Source organism: Anopheles aquasalis, chromosome 2 (genome assembly GCF_943734665.1).
Source record: "Anopheles aquasalis chromosome 2, idAnoAquaMG_Q_19, whole genome shotgun sequence".
Taxonomy (NCBI): Eukaryota; Metazoa; Arthropoda; class Insecta; order Diptera; family Culicidae; genus Anopheles; species Anopheles aquasalis.
This window is the reverse complement of record NC_064877.1, coordinates 9040001-9050000: the sequence shown is the minus strand read 5'-3', so window position 1 is coordinate 9050000 and position 10000 is coordinate 9040001. Positions and strand designations below refer to the sequence as shown.

Below are 10000 nucleotides of genomic sequence, written 5' to 3'. Positions count from 1 at the left end.
GCATAAAAACATTATAACCCAGCCCATCAATCGTGCGTGTGCAAGAGGTAGAGAGTGTGCTGTTCCATTCCTCCCTTCCTGTGGCTTTTCCTCGTGGAGCTGCTGGAGGAGTTCTAGTTTTAGGTGGTCGACGGGTTCGACGTTCACAACGTGTTTTATGCTAAACGAGCGAGTGATCCCTGCGATGGTCCCACCCTGCTGCACGATCCTTTTGGGGCGTGGGCGATCTTTGCTCTTTGGGCGGATCGGTGCCGATCCGAAGGAACAACCAAAGCGATCCGATGCCGATGCGAGATTATCGATCGCAGATTTGATGAACGGGTTTATGGGCCGCGAAAAAGTCGCCATCGAATGTTGCGGTATTTCGTTTAAGGTTTTATGGTTCGCTGGCGCGGAATATGGGCCAATCCCCTTGGGTGCCGTGGAATTAATTTTTGCTTCGTCAAAGCCTGGCGACAAGCAAGGCACGCGATGCCTACGGCGCGTATGATCGCTCGACGAAAGCTCGAACTGCCATTCTGGTGGAAAGGTTTGTGATTGAAGAGCTGATCGACAATGACACAAGCGCGCGCGCGATCGGTTCCGGATCGGATCGGATCCATCTCAAACGTATATTAGCGATCCACGCACCAGATATCGGCATCATAACGGTTCGAACGGTGGTTGCGAACGTTGGGGCTTTTGGGCGGGTAGGTGAATGGCATAATTGAAACACTGTCGGTGCCGCCATGTGTTTGATACCGAAACCGATGAAAGCAGTGCGGAAAGCGTACTATTACCGGTACGGGAATGTGCCAGTGCTGGCGGGAAAGTGAAATATGGCGGCCGTCAACAGCCAAGTGAATTGTGGTCTAATTGGTTGCAAATGTTAATGTTAAATGATTAAAGGATGTGTGTAGAGCATAAAATTATGTGCTAGTGGAAACCAGAAAAGTTCAATGTCTTCTGCCTCGTAGTGGTAATGGTATGTTTGAACTAATGCAAAGTGAACATCATTTGGCATCATTATGCCAAGAACAGCTCATCGAGGCACTGAAGCGATTACTGATGGTTTCCAGCTACCGAATTGGCTGCCGGTTTGTAGTGATCCCGATGCCTTCCAGTTCCAGCGGAGATAAGATAAACTCGTTACAAATTTACCACAGACACACACACACACACACAGATTGGTCTAAGCTCTACGATCGCCCACCGGATCGTCCAACGAAACTCTCACTTTCAAAGCGCTCGCTTCGCTTGCAGCGGCATCGTTCAGAGGTTCGTCCAACGTAATCCTGTCGAGAGCCGATGGTGGTGCACAGCAAACAAGCTACAGGCAGGCAGCAGGCCGAACGAGTGGCCGAGTGCTCCCCCCAAAAAGGCATTGATTCGCCCTGGCCGGGAGGGGGTTGGTTATCGTGCTGCAGCACGGCGGGCCAGTACCGTAGGTAGCGTAGCGCACGATGCTGCGCGCTCGCTGGACGCAAATGCTCCCGTGGGCTAACCCACCCATCAACTAACCACCCTGCTACCCTGCATCGTGTTGGCGCCAGGCTCTTGTACGACAAGATCATTTAAAGTGGCATGATAGCTAGCCTGCTGCTGGGGAGCGTCTGTCCGTGGGTGAGAGGGTGGGCGAGCGGGCTGATGGTTAATAGTGTTGTGAAACTTGTGTTCGAACCGCTTCGGTTCGGTCGGTCTGCTGGACGATAATAGACGACAAATTGATTAGGGTGCCAGAAGGAGTAGGAGAAGAAGGAGGATCATGTACGATGTCAGTCTTGTATGCGTTTGATCGCATTTTTACATTTTAATCGGTTGTTCCGGTGGCCAAAGTGGTTTGGAATGCGATCTACAATCTCTATTATGATGCACTTTATCTGCTTTTGAGAGAGATGCGATGCGCACCGGCTTCAAGACTTTCGTTTAACGCCTCGCTGGTTTGGTGGGTGCAGCTGAAGGAATCGGGGATTAAGTCTGAACCGGTTGCCGGTTCCCTCTTCGCTTATCCGTGCGTAATCCGATTTACTGTCGACACGCGCATCTGCTCTGTGCACCGCGTGCATTGTGCCAGTTCCTTCGAGGTTTGTGGAAAGTGATGATTTTCCAAAATATGTTAAACAGCAGCAGCTGTGCTGCATCGTGGCCATGCTACGCAGGAAGAGTGATTTAGGGATCGAGCGGCAAGCTGCTGAATATTTATACCCCAAATCGACTGTAACTGAATGTGAGCGATCGTTTTGAGTTCGGAGAAAGAGGTGGTTGTGAGAAAAATTTATTCCTCGCTATCTACTCCGACTAATTGGCGATGATGTGAAACGCTCCGAAAGCTCGGGGCCAAGAACCGAGGGAGTGTGCGGTGGTCATCGGCGATGCATTTTCCGTTTTCCCCGAAGAAGCACCACTACGGCCACGTGATCGGTCCGATCGTACCACCCCTAACTGTAGACTCGAGTTTGCCTATCTTCAGGGGCATTCGCTCGTTGTATTGGGGGTTGCTGGCACCCCCTGTTTTTATCGTGCTTCTCATTAATAGAGTCTGTAGTTTGAACATTTCCCTTCGGCATCGCATTTCGGTGAGCCCCCCGGGCAAAAGTGCAGTGCGTGAAAATGAGGAGAAAGTCTATGCCTTAAAGGGAAATCCAACGAAAGCCCACGCGGGTGCTAACTGATTAGTTAGTAGCGCAGAGACGACCAATGATTATGCTTCGCGCGATTAACATGCAGCTGCATTTATGCATTTCAAACCATTAAAAAAGGGTAGTCCATTAACACCAATTTACAGTGTTGATTAGCAAACCATTTATTTTACTGTCTTGTTTGCATATTTGGGTGACTTTCTCGCTCTCACACGTTCCTTCTCTCGCTACTTGGTACAGGTACTGCTTATATCGGTAATATCACAAGATGCACTTATGCACTAACCAACCACAACGGGGACTCGACTCACAAAAGTCTGTCCTTTCAAAGATTCTCAAAGATTCAGTTTCCGTATTGATTCCAGGTTAATCAATATCTACTCTGACGCTTGAAACGTTTCAGACTTTACTTTAGATGTGTTGAGGAGCAAGTGAGGAGGCATTCCTATTATTCCATCGTCTTAGTGGCAAACCTACAACAGTTTGCATTTGCGGCTACCGCGCGTTACCATCTCGGTTGGTAAGCTCTTCGAGTAACGAACTGCTCGAAAGATGAGGTAACCAACGGCGCACCCGAACAGGCTTGCGAGGATAGCAACCGTGAGCAGCACGTCGATCATCAGATACTCGAACCACGAGAGCTGCCTCACGCGCAGCTGTTGCGCACCACCGTTGCGTGCAACGTACTCGATCCACCAAACCGCGCGCTCCATCGATGTTTGCGGCTGATCGTTCACCAGACGCTGTAGCCGGTTAATGTTGTCTTGGTATCTGCGGGATGGGAGATGAAAATGATTGTTAAACACTCTCTCACAGGTCATAAGAGGCGGTGACCCTTACCTTTCGATGGTGAATACGTCACGCAGTTTGTCCATGAAGGTGGATTGTGGTTCGAAGTCAATTAACGAGATTACACCGGCCTCATACTTGGCGATCTGGCGCAAATAGTGCTCGTACGAGGTCGAGTAGCTGATGCCAACCACCGGCACCCGGTGCTGGATGGCGTCTTCGATGTTGATCTGACCACCGTCCGTTATGAAGAGGCGTACCTTGGGATGGGCTGTTGCGGAAAAAAACGGAAGAAGATCGATTTGGTTAATGAAAAGCTACGAAGCAAATCATTACAAAGCAAATGTTTTCGCTATCAACAGTGCGTCATAACGGGAAGTGCAAATATCCATGCCCCAAGATCAGTTGTTTAGATCGCAAACCTCGGCGTAAACAACAAGCTCCGTTTTGCAAAACAACCCCGTCAGTACCTTCGCTGTTTCTCTTCTCTTCCACTCTACTGGTTGGATGGCGCACAGTATGACGTTTTTTTGCTGTCGCAACTTGTTGTTGTCCAGCTACCCACTTATCCCACAACGTGGTCGATCGCCACCCTCTCTTGACGGTTCTGATGCATTTATCAATGAACGGCCCTCCCTGCCTCTGGTCAACACACATGCTCAGAAACGTGAATGTTCATCGACCGCGCGTTACTACAATTTAGCACAAATACGTCGCTCCTGACCATATGCCAGCGTATCTCAAACTCGGGACCTACTCTACTCCCTCTAGCACCCCTGAATCAACCCCTCACGAAGCGAACTCGCACATTATTCTATCAACATTTGCGCACTTGCGAACGAGCCCCCTCGGTGTGGCGGCGCGTCAACCCAAGCCAAGTGTTGTCTGGCAAGCCCCCGACTGGTACGCGTATTTACGTCGTCATCGTGCTGCGATTGGTTGATGACAGAAGGTGCGCGGATCGTGCGCCAAAACGAGTAGCACACCATCTCCACCACCATCACCTCTCTTCGCGTGGTTCAAGGTTTATCTAATCTTGTTTTTGTTTTGATCGGTCGTACTGTAGCATTCCGGAGAGAGAGACCGCAGACGAAACCGGCGCCGTCTGCCAACGGGAGCGGTTCTTTCACCCCTCCCGTCTCTACTCAATTGGCGAACCCGGGAAGTCATTAATATTCACGCGGGTGAGCAAAATATGTTGTGACCCTCTTGGCACGAGCATGGCGAGCAGTAGCGAAATGTTAGATTTAGAACTAGTTTCAGTGTTTGTGTCTGCCCCCTGATCTTCAATGGTTGTGAGTGGGCAGCAAGAAGAATGAAACAAGAGGCAAAGGATAACGGAACAGGGTAAATTGGGTGTGATTTTTCAAGGTTTCGGCTATCTAATTGCGCAGTTCTGTTCCTCGTGCACCAAGAAGCACCGGACGAAGAGCGAAAGGAAAGGGATTTAGCCCTAGTCAAAACTCACCTAGAACGTCCTCCTGCGGTACGCTGTACGATTGGTAGATCCGGGCCGACGTGTTGATGGGGACGCTATTCTCGTTCAGCGACCAAACGCTGGCCACCTCGAGCTGTTCGAGCGTTTTGACGAGTTTTTCGATGCGAGCTCGACCGGCCAGCCCACCGGACGGTGCGGCCAGATTGACGTAAGCGATCGGGGCATCCGATTGCTCGAGGAACAGGGCCAGCTCGTCCGGTAGTGGCCGCACCGAGGCCCGCTGATGGATACCACCGAGGTGTACGGTGGTCGGACCAACGGGGCGCACATTCCCTAGCACCTGGTGGCAGTTGATGAGCAGCAGATCGGCGTTCTGTTCGATCTGCCGTAGATCGGAGATGGTGTCACCAAAGTTGCTGATCGCGATCGCGTTCTGTGCCGGTATCTCTTCCGTGTAGTAGTAGAACCTGGTTAGCAAACGGGTAGAGGATAGGAAAAGATGTTAGATGAGCATCATGAAAAAAACATTGTAGTACATTGAGTGTCTGCTGACGCAAATTGACGCTACCGGCATACCATCTGCCTAATTATTAATCACTTCCACGGGTTGGTCACGAAGCCGGTAGTCATGCTTCACGCTTATCAGCCTTTCAATTGACTAAGCTCTTTATTTTGCTTGGCAAAAATATGTTTTGCTTCACTCCCGTCTGTAGATAACGTACGACATGCGTCAGCGCAGACATGCTTATCGTTAGAAAAGAGAGACGGACTCGTGCAAGACGTAATAGAAAGAGATAGACGTGCATTACACAATCTAATCCTTCACTGTTCAGGAAAGAACAACCTGCTACAAGGTCACAGGCCAACGAGGAAACGTTTGCGCCGCGTCATTTTGTTTCTTCCTTTTGCCTGGTAGATAAGAGTGTGCCAGATTCATCGCTCATCACTGATAACGGGGCGGCGATAAGGAAGAGTGAGATAAATGTGCTTTAATCTGGGACAACCAAATGGCAAACCTGGAGGGCTGGATGGTGATTCTCTTATCGCAGAGATTTCGTTGATCATCAAGAGCTGATTCTGCACTTTGATTCTCTTTGCTTTGCTAGCGAGAAATCGGTATTACATAGAGCAACAGAGTGCGTGAGTGCTATCAGTTTGCTTATCAGATGATAGCTATCTACGAGCAATTTACTCCTAGCTTCCATAAACAACATGGCTGGCAGCAAATGTTTATTGATATGCCTGACCTTGACAAAACATAGCAATTTTAAAAAAATGCGGTCGAGAGCAACAACCTGTACTACCGATCAGTCCTCGTGAACATACGCACTTGCGAACCATCATTGAGCGACATGACATATCGACATCGAACAACACGCGCGTCACTGACAAGTTCCTCCAAATCATTATCATAAATGGCCTGCGTAACAAGAAGGGTATCGCGGTGCGGTCTGCCAGCCCTTCAGACTAGTCAATAGTATAGCTAACCCTCACTTTTACTTTCCTTCACCCGGGAGGGAGGAACACTGGTGGTGGTGGCGGCATGTGACTCCGCGACGCTGTTGCACGTTTCGCGCACGAGGCAGCGAGTGAGCGAACGAGCGCGTGTAATGAGAACCTACAGCCAACAGCTGCAGCCGTTGTTGCGTGTACGATCGTGCTGTCGTTCGTTGCCAGACGTAGCTGCCGCAACGATATAATTGCTCTCGTGCGAAGGGCGGACAGGTGGACATGAGGTTAACCCCTTTGCCATCCCATCATTAGGCCCACCAGCTGTGTCAGGGTTGAACATTACATTCTAGACCTCCTTTGAGTCGGTTCTGCGATATGTGAGACAACAGTCCGTGGACAAAGAAATGGGGAAATCAAAGCTGCACAAACATTTGCAAGCACGCACTAACCCATGGGGTACCTACCTGTACCAGACGGTAAACAGCACACTGGAGATCCGCTGGAGCAGGCTAAGGTCTTCGCTGAACGGCATGAAGATACTGGGATAGCCGATCGGATGATTTGGATTGCCAACAGCCTCATGGGCATTGATGAACGCACCACCATTGGCGATCCCGATCAGCGGTGCTCGGAAGTGTTCCGCAAACGCATTCATCAGCGTAACACCGGACCACTCGACGATGACGACATCGAAGCGGATACACTTGTTGGATGGAGGTGTACTACCGTCCGCGCCACTCCTGGAGGCCGCCTTGATCAGCTTCTGCATCGCCGGATGCTGTAGCTCCTCGGCCGAGATTGTACGCATCACATCAAACACCTTGCGCAGCATATCACGCCCATCCAACCCGTCCACGTTGAGTTGCTCAAGGACGGGCAGCTGGTAGGCGAAACTGAGATCGATCTGCTCGATACGATCGGCCAGCTGGTGCGTACCGTTACTACGCTGCAGATCCATCGGATCCGTTGTCACCAGTACAATGTCATGGCCACGGTACGCTAGCTCCTCGATCAGTGGCTGGTAGACGAGCTGATGTTGCTTCAGCGGTACCGGGAAGATTGCCAATATCTTGGCCGCGTCGGCCAACCGTTCCGTAGCGATGAGCAGCAGCAGCAGCAGTACTAGGAGCGATACGGTCAGCGAACCTCTCTCACGCGCCATCGTTATTCGTGCAATAGGCGTTACTGTGTACTTTTGGCACTTTCCTGGCGAGTCTATTTTTGTTGAGAGTATTCCAACAATGTCCCAACCGTTGCCAACCGCCGTCGATCGCTGGCCGTTGGTGCGAGTAACTGATCACTGATCGTCAGCGATCGTCGGTAAAGGTTCTAATTCACTTTTCTGCACACAGAACAGCCGATATGCCAGCACCTTCAGCTTTGACCTCCACTAATTGACGATCACCCCGACAAATTGACGGCCGACGCACGCCAAGCTCTCTGAGGATGCTCTGCTCGTACACCACTGGTTCGGTAGCCGGTCGGCAGCTCACTAACCAGAAGAAGTACACGCACACCCACCGTGGCCACTGTGCCAGGTCAGTCGGACGAACCTTTCTCCCCGTTCCGTCGCCGAGGGGTGGCGTGGTGGTGATGGAATAAATTTCGCTCAATAAAGTCGACAATCAGCCGGAAAGACGAACCACAGCACAGAGCAGGGGGCCCTCGTTACACTTGGCGGCGCGCGGTGCTCGCTCGGTTCAGGCCAGCCGGGCGTGAAGCGTGCTTTCTTCGTGGACACGCCTGTGTCGTCTCGTAGCTCCCCAGGGGCCGTTGTTCCGTTGAATTAATCCTTTGAAATCCGTCACCTCGCTCGAGGAGTCACGTTTTGCTTGCTCGACAAAAGATGGTCACTTATGGTGGTGTCAAGTCAAGAACCTTTTATCTCTTCTCTGTTGTATCCGAGATAATATTATCCGTTTGATAATGTTCCTCTCCTTAACTGGTGGTTTGGGGTTACTCGATAAGAAGGCACTCGGACGTAGTCAGATGGATGGACGTCGTTATCGACCAGCGACGCGACCTGAAAAGAGGAGATGAGAAAACAAAAAATAGGACATGCTAATTACAACCGCCTAGTGTAGCATGGTGGTGCGAAACCACGTTGCGTTATGAAACCACCACGCCACAGGACCACATGACGGCTGCGTGACGTACTAGTGCTCGATTCTTCGGTTCTAAGGAGTTTACTTATTGGATTCACAGACTGTGTGGAAGGTGCAGGGAACATTTATATAATTGTTCCGTTATCGCTATGGTTGCTCATTAACTCTAATCGCACGCTCCTCCAAAAAAATGGGCGCTGCAACTGACAATTGCTTCCTTTGCTTTGCTGTTCCGTGCCTAATATTGACCAAATGGTGCAAAACGTATTTTTGGTTATTCAATAAGCGACCAAGAAACCCTTCGCCGACGACGATACCGCATTGCGTGCCTGCAGTAAAACGTTAGGAAGACTGGCTGCTCTAGTAGAAAAAGGAATCCTGCCCGAATGCCCCCGGAGCACGCAACTGGTTTGTGATTTTGCTTATGAATGTGCCTTTCTTTGGCTCCGCTTTTTTTTTATGTAACAACAACTCGTGACAGACGGACGGTCGTCGGATGAAGATGGAAACGAGGCTGAGGTTTAACTACTTTGACCCTTCGTGTCACTGAACGGTGGTGTACGATGCTGTTAGAATTCGGTCTTGATTGTTATTTAAAGAAGTGAATTTAAATTATGTTTGCAGAGTGCTTTCGCAACCCCTCCCATAAAAAAAAAATATGTACGGAAGGCATCTCTTTCATCGTTTTACAACGGATGAGAGTAATTTTTAATGAGTTTAAGTACTTCCGGGCCCTTTCTGGTCTTTCGCCACCTCTTTCAAACGACGTAACACGCCACCCACCACCCAGCACCATCATATGTGCCGCCTACTGGTGCTTCTTTGTCGATGTTTGCTTTGTTGCTGTGTGCATAGCAACAAACGTCAGACATCGTCGGCCGTATCGTCGTCCGGCTTCCTTTCCCGATGTTGTGGAGCATCAGTCCATTTCGTGTCCGGTACGGTACTCGGTCAGCTGCCAGCCATTCTGTCGGAGCGTGCATGATTCACGCCAACGAACGAACGAACCACTGGTTGGCTTCAACAAGCCGTTACCGCGGTTTTACCAACACTTTTCTTCCGTTCGCCCATCGTGATCCGCACGATACCGGCGCGTGGAGGGCCGCCGATCATATGCTTTGTGTTTCATTTGCGTATAATCACGTCGCGAAAGTGCGACCATTGACTTCCTACGAAAGACTTCCTTCCTTACCAACACCACCGCGTCGATACGGTTGCGTGCGGTGTGGTTTGACGATCGTTGGACCTCTTTTCTTAACTTATTCCGTCGTTAGCCCCCGAATTGGAGCACAGCTCCACACATGGCGCGGCCACATTAGTTGAGAAGAAAAGTTATGTATTACCTTTCGCTCTATGGAGCTGCTGCGTTGATCAGCTGCTGAAAGCGTCGTTTGCTACCCTTTTTGCCGTTGGATCAGCTGGTGACTGTCTGAGTGTGTCACTATAGTAACCGACGGTTGAACAGTCCCTGGTCGCAGGGAACCGGTTTTGGGGCTGTTTTTGTTTTGTAAACGCAGCTCACAGTATCGCGAAGAGCGCGAACACGAGCACCACGATGGCGAGAGACCTCTCCGGTGCAGTAACCTCTCTGACTATGG

General features: G+C 50.5%; 2 protein-coding genes across 2 annotated transcripts in view; one reads left to right on the top strand and one right to left on the bottom strand.

Annotated features, from left to right (window-relative positions):
- The window catches only part of LOC126569349 (serine proteinase stubble), a 48618-nt gene that overhangs the window by 22341 nt on the left and 16277 nt on the right, over positions 1 to 10000 (top strand). The gene's annotated exons all lie outside the window — the stretch shown is intronic.
- The window catches only part of LOC126569350 (UDP-glucosyltransferase 2-like), a 7482-nt gene continuing 248 nt past the window's right edge, over positions 2767 to 10000 (bottom strand). Inside the window, exons 1-5 of the mRNA XM_050226373.1 lie at positions 9746 to 10000; positions 6762 to 8320; positions 4876 to 5312; positions 3459 to 3678; positions 2767 to 3389 (exon numbers count right to left, since the gene is read on the bottom strand). The exon at positions 9746 to 10000 is cut by the window's right edge and continues 248 nt beyond it. Coding sequence (XP_050082330.1) covers positions 3092 to 3389; positions 3459 to 3678; positions 4876 to 5312; positions 6762 to 7459 — 1653 coding nt within the window. The 5' untranslated portion in view covers positions 7460 to 8320; positions 9746 to 10000 and the 3' untranslated portion in view covers positions 2767 to 3091. The remainder of the gene's footprint in view (positions 3390 to 3458; positions 3679 to 4875; positions 5313 to 6761; positions 8321 to 9745) is intronic.